Source organism: Tenrec ecaudatus, chromosome 14, assembly GCF_050624435.1.
Source record: "Tenrec ecaudatus isolate mTenEca1 chromosome 14, mTenEca1.hap1, whole genome shotgun sequence".
Lineage (NCBI taxonomy): Eukaryota > Metazoa > Chordata > Mammalia > Afrosoricida > Tenrecidae > Tenrec > Tenrec ecaudatus.
In genome coordinates, this window is record NC_134543.1 from 121,882,908 (window position 1) to 121,901,522 (window position 18,615).

Consider the following 18,615-nt stretch of genomic DNA (forward strand, 5'->3'; position numbering starts at 1 on the left):
AGACTGTGTTCCTATTATTCAAGCTACTTTGTAACGATCATGAATATGATTCCATCTAAAGAATGGGTTTAGTCCGAACAACGTTTTAAAACATGAAGACAATTCTTTTCAATCGGGGGTTGCTTACAGGGACTTTTGGAGGCTTGTCAGCAGACCCATTTCTTCTACTTACAAGGGCGGCGGCTATCATGAGCCGTGCCAGGGAACAGTTCAGTTCCTGCCACTGGAGACCCTTTGTGTCTTACCTTTGTCAGTATTCCGTCCTCTCGGTGATTTTTCTGTAGGACGTGCTGAAGAGCTAGCTGGATTTTCTGTTGCAGCTTTTCGATTTTGACCTTTTCCTGCAGCCACGAGCGATCTAAACATGAAAAGTGACACAACTTAATGTTCCTCCACCGTGGTGTGGAGACACCCGTCTCCTTTGGACTCCTATGCACAGGTTATTAGGCCACGGCGCCTACTTCAAGGCGAATGGACCAGTGTCTACAGCAATGCAAAATCAACCTGGGACAGTCAGAGAAGAGGATGTGAAACCCTTGGGTGGTCACTGAGCCTTAAAAGGAGGAAGGGGCATCCCCTTTCAAAAGGACAGCCATGTAAATTTAAGGTCGTACCTGGAACGGGTACAAATAAAACCACAGTTCCAGAAGCCATCCCAATAATTACATTTCTCAATGAAATATTCAGGATTATTCTTGCTAATTTTTCTAGAAAACATGACCATCTCCTTTATAATCCAAGGCAACTAAAAAGTGACTTAAGGAAGGGGAATTCGGGAGAATGTTTTTATTTACAAGAATCCCAGAGAGAAGAGAGTAAATTTTCAAAAAACCTGATTACTTTCATGAGACTGAAACTAGATTAAATGCAGATAAACTTGTAGATGACATTCAAATGAATTTTAAGAAAAAGAAAGATGTCTTAAAAACCACCTCTTATCTTGGATATTGGGGTCATGAAAGACAACCTTACCATACCAAAGGCTTAGGAAGTTATTTCTAGACTAGATTTTATTTTTTTCAATTCTCATTTCTTAAAGTTTTATCAAAACAGCATGAGATCTTTTGAAAGGTGGCATTTGTGTGGGCATATGTGTGGGGGAGAGTGTGACTTGAAAACCATAAAATTATATTTCATAAAGGTAACAATCTTCCCTCCCCACACCTGCTAATATTCTACAGACACTAGAAGTTATGCACCTTGTTAAAAAAAAAAAACTCTTTACCTGGACAGTTGTAAAGGCGTTTTATTTTTAAATAAATAAAAGCTCACCTGCGGACATCAGCACAAATGCAGAAAATAATGCAATTTCATCTTCAGTCAGGTGCATAGAACATAAACTCTTCCCAAACTCAAACACAAAGCTAATGAAGTCTTCACAACCTGCCGAAATTGAAAGAGACAGGATTTGGGTTATTATTACAGCGGGAAAAGAGAAAGAAAGTAAGAAAGGCTGGTGCTGACTCCAAGCAATCCTACGGACACTGGAAGAGAACCCTGCCTGGTCCTGCGCCATCCTCAATCTTTGCTGGATTTGAACCCGCTCTTACAGCCACCCTGCAAGTCCATCTCTTGATGGTATTCCTCTTTTTCAGTGATTTACCAGGTAGGCTGTCTTTCTCCAGGTCCAGGTCCTGGTCCCTCCTGACTTCAGGTCCTAACGATGTGGACTTGAAGCGCCACCATCCCTCACCACGTAAGGAGCAATCTGCTGGACGTCCCACACAGAGCGGCCCTTTCTGTGGCCGTCTGAGCTGCATGCTATGTTCGTCATCCACACCGTGATCCAGAGCCAGCGCCTCGTCGTCGGGCTTCCTCATCCCCAGGCTGGCTGTCACATGCAGATGATGGCTCCCGCTCATCTTACTCTTCAAAGCGACAACTTCACGTTTTCATACGTTCAAGAGCGCGTCGGCAGCAGATGTGACCAGTGAAACATGCCACTGGGTTTCTTGACTGCTGCTCTCATGGGTGTTGACTTCAGATTCAAGTGCAAGGTCAACTTCAATCCTTTCTCTGCTTATCACGATGCTCTTTATTGGTCCCGTTGTAAGGATGTTTGTTTTCTTGATATTAAGCTGTAATTCATACTGGCTACCGTAGTCTCTAATCTTTATTAGTAAGTGGTTCAAGTCACCTTTACTTGCGGCAAGCCAGGTGGTGTCCTCTGAAAACTGCAGGCTATTAATGAGTAAGACTCAATGCCTTGCCATTCTCCATAGGGTCCTGCTCTCAGATAATTTGCTCAGCACACAGACTGAACAAGGAGGGTGAAAGAATATAACCCCTGATGTGCAATCCTTTCCTAACTGTTAAAAAAATATTTTAATGGGGGCTTGTATAACTCTTATCACAACCCATCCATCCATCCATTGTGTCGAGCACATTTGTACATTTGTTGCCCTCATCATTCTCAAAACATTTGCTTTCCACTTGAGCCCCGGGCGTCAGCTCGAACCTCTAGTTGGATTTGAACGACTGCCCCCTGGTCTACGTACAGTGTCTACATCAGCACCATTAGATAACTAATGAGTTGTCCTAGAATTTCATTCTTCACAACACTATCCATGATCTGTTATGCTCCACTCTGGATGCCATTACATAGTCAGTAAACGTAGCTAAATATCTTCCTGTTATCTCTCTTCCTCTCAGCCACGATCCATCTGCTATTGGCAATGCTGTCTCTTATACCACATTGTTTCCTGAACCTGGCTTGAATTTCTTTCAGGCTGCTTGTGAATGTGCTGCTGTCATGGTTTTGCATTATCTTCAGTGAAAGTTTACTTGTGTGTGGTATTAATGATATTGGATCACCTCTCCTTGGAATATAGATCTCTCCTCGATGATTGGCCTGGTAGCTATCACCATTTTTGGGAAAGAACATGCGTGCTCTTCCAGCTTCACGTCGTTTGTTGAAACATCTCAATTGGTCAACTTTGTCAACTCAAATGTATATCTGTTTCATGACTCAAATCCTGAAGTGCGTAACTCCTTGTATAATGGGGGAAAATGAAGCTGCACAATGTCTGGGTGTGTTGCTCTAATTGTCATTGCCCGTCCACATAAGGCTCTTAATGTCAACACTTGCCACTGAACACATGTCTAAATTGACACTATATTGAACTAGAGACACCATCAGTTTTTTTGCTTATTCCCCCCCCCCACCCGAAACCATCTAACAACATATAATGGGTATTTTCAATTCTTTTTAACAACAACAACAAACACATTAATAAACATTTGCTCATTTTCTCAGCGTTTGGGAGGCTAGAATCTGAATTGAGGGCACCAGCTACAGGGGAGGCTTTTTCCTGTCAGCTCCGGAGGAAGGTCCTTGACCAGGAGTTCCACAGCACAGGGATGGACGCCTGATCCGAAGGACACACTCACCTCCTGGCTCCTCTTTCTTGGTGGCAGGAGGTCTCTTTCCCTCCTATTCTTTTTGAATGACTACATTCTACTTTATTTGAGATTTAAACCTACCAATACTTAATTTACAATGGTCATGAGGTCCCTTAGCGATATTTTGTTTCTTTGATACCTGGATCTAATTGTCATTGATCATCTCTGTTGGAGGGGATAGAAAAGTAGACTTTCAGCTCCTTGCTTCCTTGCATACCTTCTAAGTGATCTGAGGGGTATATCTGTCATAACTCTGGTTTCTACGATCTATCTTATGAGTCTGGTTTCTGGAAGGACATTTAAATCCCTTTGATTGCCTACAACAAGATAAAGCGACAGGAGTCCTGATGGCAGAGTGGGTTACTTGGTGGGCTAACCACCAGGTCGGCGGTTTGAAGCCACCAGCAGTTCCATGGGAGAACTCTGAGGCTTTCTTGGACATCCACAGGGGCGTCCTGCTCTGTCCTGTGAGCACTACCACGTGGCATTGCCTTGATGGCGGTGAGTTTTTTGTTTGAGATAAAAAGATATGCTAGAACCTTTACACATAATATAGATATTAAAAAGCTGCTGAGCTGCGTTAATCTTCTATAGGGATTCAGTATAAAGGATAAGAGTACTTCACATGAGGCTCACCCGCAGACCCCGGCTATGGAGTAGAACCCTGTACTTTTTGTTCCCGAATAGCTGGTGTCTACTTTGTCCAATCAGAGCCTTCCCCCCACCCCCGCCTTTTCCTGCAGCCCTGATGTGAAGAGGAAGCACGGTGCAGTTTTCTCACCTAAGGATTTGAAGACCTCTGGGCTGGCATACTTCCCATCAAAGTAGACGGTGTTCGTCTGAGAGTCAAAGGCACGGCACATTCTGATGAACACCACCTCCAGGGAACCTGAGCAAGGCAGACACGGTCCGTCCAGATTAGTGCACGTGACCGCACCCACCCACACGCACCGTGGGAGGCGAGTCTGCTTTCGGCCCCAACGATCCTCAAAGGGTGAGGCGTTTGACTGTAATTAAAGACTATGGAACTGAAGCTGAGGACTCTCTGACAGGGGAGCACTGATTTCCACACATACCTCCATGGCCCCATTTTGCCTCACCTGGAAAAATTCTCAGCGTTGCTAGAAAAACATCCATGTATCGTTGCTTTGAAAAACACTCACCCCATACCAACAAAAACAGGACGATCTCTCTGAGTTCGACCAACACCCTTCATCTTAACCACTCTGTAACGGCCAGCGGGCCTGGGGTGCAGAAGCAACACAGAGACAAGGGCAAACTGGGGAACTGCAGGCAATGTTCAAATGACCCACTTTGCTCAGGTGGGAGCAAAAGGGAGGAGTTGGTTCTTGAAAGGAGCTTAAGAGAAATGACCGAGTACAGAGTTTCTGCTATGAGAAGCTTACGTGATTCTCACTGGAGGAAAACCACCCCCAAGACCACCCCCAGCAAGCATTTCTTTCACAAGTGGGTGAAAGGAGGTTGGGAAGAGCCCGCAAGATTCGCCTGCGAAAGCACCCACCTGCTTTTAGAAGCACGATCTGATCGTTCTGACACAGTTCCATAAATCCATCGATGCGTTTGGCAAACTCCACCACATACTGGATCGCCTCTGTAATCTTGATGGCACACAACTGCCACATCACCTCCCGCTGCTGGGGAAGAGGCAGACACCAACGGACGCGGTTACCCCTAGCCCTGGCCCAACCGGCCTTCCTAGTCCTGGTTCTGCGAGACTGGCGCTGAGCAAGGGGTTGAATCAGGCTAGGCAGGAGTCCGCAAACTTTTTAAACAGGGGCCAGTTCACTGTCCCTCAGACCCGTTGGAGGGCCGGACTATAGTTTTAAAAAAACTATGAACAAATTCCTATGCACACTGCACATAGCTTATTTTGAATTAAAAAAATGGGGCAAAAACACCCAGCGGGCCGGATAAATGTCCTCGGCGGGCCGCATGTGGCCCAGAGGGCCGTAGTTGGAGGACCCCTGGGCTAGAGGATGAGGACATCAAAAGCCAAACCCAGGGCCAGGCAGGGCCATCTGGGCCAGGACAGAGTACAGCAGCATTGTCTCTGGTTTGAGGGGTTTTAATGGAGGAAGGGAAAGAAAGGGAGTCCGTTAAGTTCCTGTGGACGTACTATGGACTGGTTTGCTCTATGACTTTCTTGCCTCACTTTGCTTTCACAAGACCCCATTTCTGTTTCACAGAGGTGGGTACTAAAGCTCACAACAGCTTCACAGCCAGGACATAGACAAGCTGTCATTCAGGCCCTCGTCTGTCTTACTCTGAAATCCCATTGCAAACGTTTTGCTACCTCAAAGTGCCGCCTTGACTTCCCTTCAGGGGCCCCGATGGCAGAGGGCTACGGGCGGGGCTGCTAACTGCAAGCTTGGTCGTCTGAAACCACGAGCTGTTCTGTGGGAGAAAGACCAGGCTTTCTACCCCATGGAGAGTGACAGTCCCGGAGACCCACAGGGGCAGTTCTACCCAGCCCTATTGGGCAATTATGAGTCGGCATCAACTTGCTGGAAGTGAGGCGTGTGTGTGTGGGTGTGTGTGATTATGGCTATCGGCACTGCATGTTCCTTAAGGACAAATCAATGGATGCGCTGCTAGTCCCTCACCTGCCCTGTTTAATTCCTGGTATAAGCTCACGCTCCAATTCCGCGACAGGGTGATCTCAGATGGCTGCACTGTTCGCTTGTTTCTTTAATCTCAGTTTAAGGCTATTTCTACCAATCTGAGTGGGTGGAAGAAACACTGATGGAAAAGCCAATGGTCGGTCCTGGTAGTGCAACACTTATGTGCTTAGCGGCTAACCCAAGGACTGGTGGTTTGCACCCACGCAGCAGACCCACAGGAGAAATGCCTGGCGTTCTGACTCAGTCGATGACCGCAGTCTAGAACACCTAAGGGTGCAGGTGTGCTGTGTCACCTGGGGTGGGTGTCACGCAACCACAGTCGCTGATTCTAGTTTGGATGTCTTCACTCTTCAGCCATGTGCCGCGGGGTCTTCAGTGACCTCACAGGGAAACGTGGACACACCTTTAGTCTCTCTGGGACTTGAGTTTCCGTGTGCATAAAATAAAGGGGCAACCGAAGCCAGGGCTTCGAATCTAGGTCGTCTCCAAGGGTCTGTTCAACCTTGAACTTGGTTGAGGGAAAAATGGCAACATGCTTTTTCATCAGCGACAGACGGACAATTGTAAGTTCCCCGCCTCCGTTCTTGCCCCCTTCTACCCCTGCTGGCCTAGTGTCTTATTGAGCAGAGGGTTCTTTTAGAAGAAGGTAAATAGCGACCTAATTTTTATAGTCTCACATTGCTAGGTTCAGAGTGGAGCTCAGACCTTAGTTATGATCCGGCCTTTTAAAACACATCGTCTTTAATAAACCCCCTCTTGTTCCTTTCTGGAAACAGGAAGCCAAGACGATGCTGTCACTCCAGCGTCCTGACCTAACACCCGCCATTGCGACACTGGGACAAATCCCAATTCCCCAACCTTTCGGACGGCAGTTTCCTCTGGTCGCTTGGGGACAAATCGCGGGAGAGATGAGCAGAGTTGTAAGCACAAAAGACCCCATCCATGACCACTGGAAGTTCACTAGCAGGTCTGTCGGTGAGATGGAAAGGCCCAGAGCAGTCCATCATCAGCTCTGCACCCAACTCTGCAACCGAAGGCTGGCTTCCCGTGAAAAGCCCTCTCTCTTTCGTGTGTTGTAGATGCTGGGCCAACTCTCCGGCACCCACACATCCGTCCCACGGTTCCCTCCCCCTCGGGAGAAGCCCTGCGATGATACCTTGTTCTGATAGTTTTCAATCTCCTCCTGCAGGAAGGTCTGCCACGTTATCTGCTGGAGTTCTTCTCTCAAGTACTGGCAAGTCTCCAGGTGCGACTTCGATATATTCTGTGCCAGGTGCTCTAAGGAGGAGGGAGAGGACAGCATGCACACGGTCAGTCAGGGGTCAGGGGACCATCGGTCAGCTCTGTCATACACACGTGGGCCGAGTCTAAAGGCCGGAGCTATTTGCAGTGCTGTACTTAACCTGTGCTGTACTAATTTGGTGGCATCGTTGGGCTGGGAATGGCAAGGTGGGCAGTTTGAAGCCCCCGGCTGTTCCTACGTGTGAGAAAGATGGGCTTTCGCCTCCAGGAAAGAGTTACAGTCTCAGAGACTCCAAGGGGCAGTCCCACCCTGTCCTGTACAGTCGCTATGAGTTGGCGTCCGCTCCGTGGCAATGGCGTTCGAGTGAGCACTAATTAGAAGCTCTTCTGCACTTGGGAGCGTGGGAGAGGAAGGGAGAGGGTCTGGAACTCAACAGTTCACAATAAGGCTTGGTGACTTCCACGGCCCTCCTGGCCTTGCCTTTGTTAGGTGCCTCCACACAGTTGTACGGGAAGGAATATATCGTGATGCTCACCACAAGGCCAGCAGTTTGAAACCGCCAGCAGCTACGAGAGAGAAAGAGGAGGCGGCTTTCTATCCCTGCACCTAGTTTACAGGGCTAGTGTGAGAATTGAGCCATTCAAGCAGCTAGGCAGGGCAGTCCTGTAGCATGAGCTATGCAAGCGTTAGTATAATAATGCATTAGGGATTTGGAGCTATTAAATAAATAGCTGTCAAAAAAAGGTGTTTTTTTTTAGGAACTTCTCATCCAGTGGATGTGAATGGACACCCTGGGTGGGCTGGGGGCTGGGGCAATTAAGGACAGGAGATCGTTGAATAGAAAACTGAATCCTAAAAGAGAAAGGGGAAAATAGAGATCAACATTGGCTTGGTGGAAACAGGGGTGGGCCTGAGGGTTAAGGGCTTGGCGGCTGGTTTGTTTTTGGGCAGAAGAACACTTGAGGAACCTGGTGGTGTGTAGGATCGGTAGGCAGAGGCCTTGGGTGTGGAAAGGGAGGCTAGTCCCACTGAGGGGGTGCATGTACAGAGGAGGGGGAAGACTTGCTGACGTGCCCAGAGCAAAACACACCTGGATAGATGAGCATCCTGGTCACCAAGAATCGTGAACGTCGGGTCAGAGTTTGGATTTGTTGCAAAAATGAAAACCCGGAGGGATTCTCAGTGGGAAGCCGTGGATTGGAAATAGCTGGGGCGACAGGGCAAGTAGTTCGTGCGTGGTGGGTCAGTGCAGGGGCAGGTTGGAGGCGGGAGGACCAGTGAGAAGGCTGTTGGGACCTAGCAAACAGCTAGGAGCAAGTGGACAACAATTGGTATAGATGAGAAGGAGGAATTCAACACGGTTTTTTTTTTTTAAAAAAAAGACCTATCATGTTCCCCGTTCCTCTCCTCTCCCCGAATCATGACTCCATTTCTCTGATCCTGAACACATGCTACAGAAGTGATCTAAACAAATGATGCTGAATTTCTTAGCTCAAACCGAGGCAGTCTTGTGCGGAGGGGGGTAGGGTGGGGGATGGGGTGGACAGAGCAGGCTCACCTAGATGGAGCTAGAAACTAGAATCTCCTTAGAGACCCAGAAACACAATCCACCTTCAAGGCTTTTGGCAACACACAGACACTGAGGCCACATCGATACATACGGAAGTAAAACATAAGTAAAAGGCAAAAAGCAAGGGAAGAAACAGAGGCAGAGTAAGGGGAGAGGGAAGCTGGAAAAGCTTGAGTCTGAGAACCAATAACATTTGGGGAAAGATGAAGGGAATAAAGACAAAAATAGTGTGGATTAGAGACACAAAAGCAAGTGTGAAAATAAGGTTGTGAGCTATCGCTTATCAAAAGACCTCTACGTTGATGAGATTTTTTAGAGCATCAGCCAATTTTCACTCAGACTCAGTGCCACTGAGTCAATTCTGATTTTTGGCAACCCTATTGGGCAGGGAAGAACTGCAGTCGGGGGCTTCTGAGAATATACATCTTTATGGGAGCAGGAAGTCCCATTTGTCTCTGTCTGAGTAGTCCCAGGGTTTGAACTAATGGCCTTGAAGTTAGCAGCCCAATGCCTGATCCACTGCACCACTTTAGTTTAGCTTTTAGCAGAAGGAATGGTGCAATGTGTGTATGCTACCAGCAGAGGGCAGTGGCTGCATTCTCACCAATCGCTATTAAGCCTTTGATTCCAATTCACGGTCAATTTGGCTAGTGTAAGTTTTTGGACACTACTATGTTTAAATCTCTATTTCAGCAAAGAAGAATATGTCAAGTCCAAGTAAAAGTGAGTGTAATAAGTTAGTGCGATTTCTCAGAAAAAACATCCAGGGATAGTGAAATACCCTGGAACGAGGAATTACGGCATAATTTTTGGCCTTCACTCAGTCGATCCCTTATTTTTGTGCTCACATTAAGTTACGTCACCTCCTTGACTATGATTATTTACTTCATCGATCAAAGCAGGGTTACTTGAGCTATAAAATCCTGGCTTCTGTCTTAGCCACAGATTTCCACAATGCGAAGGAATGGGTTGGAATTGACTTCATGGTAGAGGGCTTGGGATGTAGCATCTGCTACAGCCTCTATTTGATCTCTTTATACTATATGCCAAGTATAAAACAATGTATCTAATCGATGTATGACTTAGCCCTCCCAGCAACCTAAGTAGTCATATGAGCTCTATTGCACAGGTAAAGAAACAGAGACCAAATGGGGTTACGGTGTGCCAGCCGCCAAGAGGCAGAGCCAGGTCTCAAACCCAGGTTGGCTCGAGTCTGTGCTTGTCGACACAGGATACGGAGATGGAGATTCCATGGCATGTATCCAGGGTCTGTACCCCACACAAGGGGCCCTGGGGGCACGGTGGGTACATGTTGGGCTGCAACCCACATGGTCGGCAGTTGCAAACCACCACCAGCTCCTCGGGAGAAAGACTGGGCTTTATACGCCCATGAACAGTTTACAATCTCAGAAACCCACAGGGGGTCACTGTGCGTCAGCAGCGACTTGATGGCCGTGAGTTCTCAGATACCGCAGACAGTGCAGCTAGGACCACAATCCACAGAAACTAACTCCTGGTCTCTGGCTGTCCCTCCTGCAGGAGGCTTGAGTTTTCAGCGACGGCAGCAAGCACAGTTACATTTTGCTTGGAGTGAAGCTAAGCTGCTTATCTGGAAATGCACAATTCTAAAATGACTCAGCCGGGGTTGCATGGCGAGACCAAACTTCCTCGTAAGGGATGCAAATGCGGCTCCATCACAAGGCACCGGCTGTGGGCACAGCCACAGAATGACAAGCTGGGAGGCGCAAGATCCGCGAGCCTTTCAGATTGTGTAATAGGTTTCCTTTGTTCACAACTCACATCAAAAACGGAGCCTTAAATTGGGTTACGGGCTCCACTTGGAGGCAATACCAGGGGCCGTGGGGTGGCTTCGAAGAAGCAGCGGTGAAGTCTCTGGACACCTGGCTACTCTGAGCTTGCTGAGCAGCTCGGTGTGCGTCAGTGGAGGAGAGAGAAGTGGAGCGCAATTAGACCCTCTGCAGGTACGCTCTAGTTTCTTTTGGGGTTTGGGGTTAATCCTAGGGATGAGCTGGTTTTACTCATCCTGGAAAATGCCGCACTATGTTTGATTAGAAGAACGTAGAGGAAATACGCGGGCCCGGGGAGCCCAGACGGCACTGGAGCTGACAACTGAGGACCAACCTGGTGAGTGTGCATGGGGTCAGGGGGATTAGCCTTAGCCGCTGCTGGCCCTGCTCGCTCGGGCACTAGTGCACGCTAAGCCTAAAGCGCCCTGTTCATGGGCAACGCTCAGGGTTGGACATGTGACAAGCGGTCAGGAGAGGCCCGCTTGGGATCACAGTAAGGTGGAAGCAAACTCAGTGAGCCACGCCATTTTTTCACAGACTCCTGTGGGCCTTCTGTGAAATCCTTCTTTAGTTCTGAAAATGTTACTTTCATTCCAGGGCTGCTGAAGGCTCAGCCAACTAAGATTTCATGACAAAAATGGAAGGTTTTTGTTCTAGTTCGAGAGGGGGAAAAAAATGAAAAAGAAGAAGAGGAAGAAGAATCAAGCCCAACTCTGCCCAGCTTGACTTCTAGTTCACAGGTTTCTCTCTTAATCAAAAGAGCTGTGTTCCAACTTTAATGCTGTTCAGTAGTTAAAGACCGGGCTGAAAATGTCCCTGCTCTGGAGGACTTAAATTTAGACCCATGAAGAGGTGCTTGTGTAAAAACCATAAAGAACATTCCAATTTGTTCTATTTGGAGAAAGATTTAACTGGACATATACATTTTCACTTTAAAAATGTGTTATGGGTGCCTAGCGACTGCAACCAAACTGCTTTCGACTCACAGTCACCTTTGCAGGACAGAACAGAACTGATCCGCGGGTTTCCAAGGTGGAAAATCTTCCTGGAAGCAGAATGCCCGACATTTCTCCGGCTGAGCTGCTGGTGGGTTCGAACCGCCTATATTTTACCAGCAGCAGAGTGCTTTAACCACTGTGCCACCAGGCCGCCTCTCTGGGGTTCAGAGGTGGCAAAATCACCATAAGGAACATGACAATTATTTCTCTGAACTAAGGATTTCTGTGCTTCGGTCAGAATCAGCCGGCTTCCTTCCATCTGACTCCCTTCCATCTCCCTTTCAACTTAGCACCCGATTAATTACAAAGGCCTTGAGCCTTATGTGAAGAACCACAGACGGAAGAGTCACATCAGAAGGAGGAGATCTGCACACTGGAGAGGCCCTCACCAAAGTCTCCTTAATAATAGTGCCTTGAGTAGACAGCTCAGCCACTTATTGCTATTGAGTAGACTCCATCCTATAGTGACCTGTAAGAACAGTGTGGATCTGCCCATATGGGTTTATAAGGCCGTCACTCTACGGGAGTAGAAAACCTCATTTTTCTCCTGAGGAACTGTGCGTGGTTTCAAACTGCTGACCTCGTGGTTAGCAGCCCAACGCATAGCCCATGACGCCACCAGGTCCTTAACTCTATAGCAGAGAAGAGGAACACAACTTCGTTGGATAGAAGTGTTCCACGCTCTGTGTGACCCACATTTCTAGGCCACGCTTCCCAAGCAGCAGCCACGTCACGGCAACAAGGAAATAATGCTTTTGCTTTGGGCTTACTGAACGAGCCTTCAGTGAAGCGCTTCCACTTCACCGTCAGTATCCACCACCCAAACTCACAGGCACTTAAAGAAGCCAGTGCTTCTTCGCCGTCTAGAGTGGCCAGGCCACCTTCAGAGGTTTCCTGGGTTCAGTTTCAGGCCCCTGCCGCCACGGTCGAGGGCGGATCGGAAGAAGGCAGCCGCCTGGATTTTCGGTTGCCAGTGCATTAAAAGTAGAGTGTGCAATAAGAGCAGCGTGCGAGAAGTTTGCCGTGCTCTGGGGATTGCCAGAATCCAGAGACGTGGCGGGAGCACGTGCTGTTGACAGATGTGCTGAGCACGGGGTGGCTACAGGCCTTTGAGTCCTACCTAAGACAAACAGCAGAGCCTGCGAAACACCGACACACGAGGTGCGCCTGTGTGCCAGGGGTTGGGCAGCTGATGGGCGAGAAGTGAGCCCAGTTGTACACCAGGGCCGAGTTTCCGAGCCAGGGCCGGAGGCATTGATGAAAGAGGGTTCTGTGCAAGCTCCTTGTTTTGCAGGCATATAAGAAGCTCGCCAAAGGAGCTGGGAATCTGGGCTTTTCTTTGTCATTCTCCAGATTTTAAACGTCAGCGACTGCTTCGATAAGCACACAACTCTGTACACGTTACACAATAAATGAATGAAAAATCTTTCGTGGACCAGATTCAAGGAGCGCTGGCAGATTTGTGGGCGATGCACTGAGCTGCGGACCGCAAAGCCTGCAGTTCAAACCCACCAGCTGCTCTGTGGGAGAAAGATGAGGAGAGTGACAGTCTCAGGAACCCCAAGGGGCAGTTCTACCCTGTCCTATAGGGTCACTGGGAGTCAGAATCAAATCCCGTGAGTTTGATTTTTTTTAAAGAATGTATGAAGTGGATTTCATTCGATGGCTGCCATTTCGTGACCTGCGGCATACGCAACACCTGGAAAATAAATCACTCAGTACCTAGTGAAATCCACATGTCAAGCTTGCTCTGGAATTCCAGGGATGCTTTAAGGTCACCCTCACGCCACCCCCAGCCTCTGACACGGAGAGGTCAGTCCAGGAGTGGAACGAACCACGACCACAGCAGACAGTCAAGGGGACAGGGCAGGATGGTCCTGGGTGGGGTGGGGGTGAGGCAAATGGCGAAGATGAATTTCCCTTCTCGTTGCAGCGTTTTAAGAATTCGACTCTTGAGCCGAAAGTGGAAGGCGTCTGTCTGTCCCCTTTACTGCAAGAGGCATGGATGTGCTGCTCTGCCCCCAACACACACACACACACACACACACGCACACACACGCACACACGCACGCACACCGACAGGAGTGGCAGTGCCATTTACCTAATTCTGCCATGGACACGGTGGGGGACGTCTCTCCGTTGGTGAAAGAGCAGTAGGGGAAGAAGCCCGAAGCTGGCGTGTAGTCACATATCGGCTCTGGTTTGATGCCATTGATGTCCAGACCCGACTGGTCCGGCGAAGGCTGGATGTCCAGGTAGAAGCTGCTGACTGCAGAGTCTGCCTTGCTGCCCTCGGGGGTGTGCCCGTCGATGTAGCTGCCAAGGTCATCGTGGAGGTCTGTCAGCCCGTTGGCCGAAATGTTGTAGGTGGGCGTCAGCGGCTCGGCCTCCCCGGGCTGCTGCTGGTGGTCACGCTGCTGCTGCTGCATCCGATGCTTCTGCACCTCCGCGTACAAGCTGTCTCGCTGCTTTTTCGACATGCGGCCAAATTTGACGGCTGGAAGAAAACACAGTCAAACCACACGTCGCAAGCTACAGGCTTCCCTTCATTAGCCTCAGCCAGCCGCAAGCGAAAGCCGCCTGCCCGCCCCAGGACAGGACGACACCGCAACTCCCCCCCCCCCCCCCCATGGACGCTGTCCTGCATCGTGCAGGCAGCCCCACGTCTGGTAGCCAGAACACCCCACGAGGAACTGATGGGTCAGAACTAGACCCCTGGCAATGCCCACCCATGTCACGTACTCCAAGGTGTCACGTGCTAGTTCACTGTTTCTCCATGTAGCTGGCCACACTGCCTCTTTCCCTGCTTAACGGTCAGCCCACGGGTGCACGGATGCACAGGGATAGTTCCCTACTCTGTACCTTCTGTATGTTTCATGCATTTCTTCCCAGTCCATGAAGGAATGCTGAGGCCTTATTGAGAGACCCGACCGGACCGAACCAGTCTCGGTCATTCCTGAAACGAGATCCCAGAATCTACTGGACTTAGGTCAGGGTCGACCTAGGGTCCACCGTTCAAGGTCACTTTCTGTTGATATCCGTTAGCCTCCAGGACAAGGACCCTCGGGGCTTTGGAAAGGCTGAGCCCTGTGTGAGACACGGTGGGCGAGCTGATGGGGTGGTGCTTCTTGGCAGGCCAGGGGGCTTCTAAAGGTGCCGATTGGAACCGAGAGAGAGGAGAAGGGGTGTCTCCAGGAGACCAGCGAGGCCCACGCAGTTTCCTCCATATTTCACACAGAGCAACGTCGGGGGAACTCCGCTTATTTCCTTTCCCCAAGGGCATTTCCCGCGCCACCCCATGGCAAAGAAAAATAAAAAGGATTTCCTGGTCTGAATCCTCCCACTGATTCAGTTAATTTCTCCCCGAGACTCGGAATACCTAGGTAATGCCTGTGCAGGAGGGACTTACTTGTTCTAACAGAGGATGGGTAACTTAATAATGGAATTTATCTCTTGTCTCGAAGAGATAATTAATAAACTGATAACGGATTTAACTAGGGAAACTAATCGATGGTGGATAAATAGAGCACTATGGATGAATTCGTCCACATGGCTGTCGCACAGTCATGTGACAAGGTATGTCCACGTGGCAGGACAGATGGAAGTGGGGGGGGATGGTGGCAAGGCGGTGGCAGCTGGTGGCTTCTTTGCATGCCAAGGAGTATGATGCGCTGCCTTTTTACGCAGGGAGCGGGAAGCTGGGAGACTGGTCACTTTGGGAGCTCCACAATTCAGGTGACAGTTAGAGACACCCTTGGGTGGGGGTGGGTAGACAGCAGTCTGGCTGATATGGACCTGAGATTCGGGCTCATGCTTTTGTAAGTCCCCACACTCACTCAAGGTGTGTTGTCTATGGTGGGCACAATCTAAAGAAGGTAAACTCAAGACATTTTTTTGGTGGGGGGGAGGATAGACCAGGGCACCCATAAGGATGAGTACCCACGGGTGAACCTCCTTACACCGGGACTATGCGACTGCGCTGCCCTTTGCCTTTGCCCCCAGTATTATCAACAGTCCGATGCCGCCACATACACGAACTAGAAAGGCCCGCTCTTGAGCAAGGGTACATACAACTCGGGACTCAATACACAAGTTCAGGAAAGACCTGCCGGGTTGTGTCAGCTGAGTGCCCCGGGAGAGGGAATCGGGGTGCATCCTAGGCGTTTCCAAGAATGCTGTGTTGGCAACTTCCAAAGCCTAGGGTTCCACCTTGGCTCCTTACATATTCTGAGGGGGCCAGTCCACGTCCCGCTACTGGAGATTGCTGGAACAGGTGCCTGGGAGGATCAGCAGGCCCGAGAGTACCTGGTTATGGAGAAGGCTGACTTCCAGAAAGTCTGGCCTGCCTGGCGTTCAGAAGGTTCACCCTTGGGTGGGTGCTTTCAGAAGGAACCCCACTGGAAGAGACGCTCCCTTCCAGGGGGGGTGGGCATCCTATAAGGACCAGCTGGTATTTCAGGAGCAGTCCTTAAAATGGACATGCTGCATTTTCTGCCCAGTTTCCACGTATCAGAATAGTTGTCTTGAAATCTGGTGCACTGAAGATAATTTTCCAGGGAGATCTGGAAATGGTTTATAATTGGAGGGTAGATGATCGTCTATCTCTTAAAATAGCTTCATGTAACGAAGACAGCATTTGCCTCTGAGCCAGGCTCTGCGCTACTTTCACACATTCTGTAGGTACACATATTTGAACCGGACACGGGATTTAAAACATCTGGGTAGCATGAACACAAACCCATCCCATGTGCCAATAAGCTCAGGAATGCTACATGGTGGTGGGTGGGCAGTGCTTCCGACCGGGCAAGGGGAAAGCCCAGGCCCTAGGGAGGGTTTGCCTCTCCGATGACACTCACCGGCAGCTGCTTCATGCACCTGCAAGGGCTGAACCCTCAGAAAACGGACGGTGGTCTGTCTGCTGGGCCTGTCCTTCCCTCACCACCTCCCAGCAGCCACCCCGCAGACCAGGGGAGGAACCCACTGCTGTGATGCCCACAGGTTGGCCAGAGGAGGCTCTAGGAGAGTGGGGAAGATCCTATTTTGGCTGCTCTGGGTCCAGCTTCTGGAAGGCACCTCGGCATCCCTGACCCCCACAGCCGATCCGATCACTCAGGCTGGGGACCCCCGCACTCACCATCTCGGGACATCCCGACGGCAAGGCATTTCTGTAAGCGACAGTGCTGGCATCGGTTCCGACTAGTCCGATCAATCAAACAGTTCTTCTGCCGAGGACAGGAGTAGGTGGCGTTGCTTTGCTGACTCCTCCTGAAGAAGCCCTGTGATTCGGTTATAAAACACGAAGCAGGTTAGTGTCCGTTTGGGCCGTGCTGCGCTAAAGACCGTGGAGGACGCACTGAGCAGCATTAATATTTAATGGAGAATTAAACTTGTAGCAGCGTCATGCAGGAAACCATTAATGAAATTAAAGCGACTTCTTTTTCCTTCAGTAAAATTGATCCCAGGAGCCCGGTCCTCCGGTCCCTGACACATGCAAAACTTTCCCGAACACCAACAGACAGGTACCTCTTCAAAGGCACAGGGTCAGGCCCCGTCCGCGGCGTCCGCTGAGCAAAAGGAACATGCTGGTGGCGCAGCAGACAGGGGCCTATCCTGCACTTTCATCTCCAAACCAGTTTTTGTTTTAGTGAAATAAACACATGGCGCTTCTCTGCTACGTCAGAGATTCTGGAAGTGAAGCCGCTCCACCATCCAGGGAAGCTGCCATTGTGGCCTAGTGGGCGTCTGGGCTGCCCACTTCAACCACCACCCTTCTGGGCGCCTTGTGGAGGCAGCTGGGTGGTGCAGTGGTTGAAGTGCTCCGCTGCTGACGGAAATAGCCGGGAGCTTGACCCTCCGGCCGATCTGTGGGAGACTGGCTGGCGGCCCACTTCTAACAAACAGAAATCCAAGAGGGCGGCTCCGCTTGTAGGAGGTGGGAGCACCCTCAACAGCAGGGGTGTGTCATGGAGACAGCTGACTTCAAAACGGTGGGAAAATGGAACGACAATAGGGTGGGGCTTCCCTACTCACCTTTGGAAGCTCTCTGATGTATATGTGTGTATACAACAATAATTACCCCCCAAAATAAGAGATGTAAGCAACACAACTAGATGCTCATTAAGCTCCTGTGTAGATCGTGAGCACCGTTTGGGAAAGGAGAGGGCAAACCAAGACGGCCAAGGACGAGCTGCTGCTCTAAAGGTTGTAGTTTGTTAATGTCTTAAGCGGGATCTTCAGTTTCATTCTTTTGTTAAAACGATCAAGGATCTTTTTTTTTAATTGGGGGCTCATACAACTCTTATCACAATCCATACATATACATACATCAATTGTATAAAGCACATCAGTACATTCTTTGCCCTCATCATTTTCAAAGCATTTGCTCTCCACTTAAGCCCTTTGCATCAGGTCCTCTTTTTTTCCCCTCCCTCCCCGTACCCCCTTCCCTCATGAGCCCTTGGTAATTTATACATCGTTATTTTGTCATATCTTGCCCTATCCGGAGTCTCCCTTCCCCCCTTCTCTGCTGTCCGTCCCCCAGGGAAGAGGTCACATGTGGATCCTTGTAATCAGTTCCCCCTTCCAACCCACTCACCCTCCACTCACCCAGCATCGCCCCTCACACCCCTGGTCCTGAAGGTATCATCCACCCTGGATTCCCTGTGCCTCCAGCTCCTATCTGCACCAGTGTACAACCTCTGCCCTATCCAGACTTGCAATGTAGAATTTGGATCATGGTAGTGGGGGGGCGGGGACGATCAAGGATCTTTTGGGCTACATTTTAACTGGAACCCACATATTTTTCTACATAGGTTTCAGAATAAATCATTTGGAAAAGTATTTCAACGATATTTCAAAATTACAATTATTGATGTAGAAAAGTGAAAAAGATATATACACCTGAGTTTTAAAAAAAGCATGCTAAGAAGCTAAACCTACTACAATTCAATTC

The 18,615-nt window shown here is 49.4% G+C and overlaps 1 protein-coding gene across 1 annotated transcript in view; it reads right to left on the reverse strand.

Annotated features, from left to right (window-relative positions):
- The window catches only part of RORA (RAR related orphan receptor A), a 112,466-nt gene that overhangs the window by 14,422 nt on the left and 79,429 nt on the right, over window positions 1-18,615 (reverse strand). Inside the window, exons 3-9 of the mRNA XM_075532325.1 lie at window positions 16,798-16,939; window positions 13,765-14,160; window positions 7,201-7,322; window positions 4,925-5,057; window positions 4,184-4,291; window positions 1,273-1,383; window positions 246-358 (exon numbers count right to left, since the gene is read on the reverse strand). Of these exons, the coding sequence (XP_075388440.1) occupies window positions 246-358; window positions 1,273-1,383; window positions 4,184-4,291; window positions 4,925-5,057; window positions 7,201-7,322; window positions 13,765-14,160; window positions 16,798-16,939 (1,125 nt within the window). The remainder of the gene's footprint in view (window positions 1-245; window positions 359-1,272; window positions 1,384-4,183; window positions 4,292-4,924; window positions 5,058-7,200; window positions 7,323-13,764; window positions 14,161-16,797; window positions 16,940-18,615) is intronic.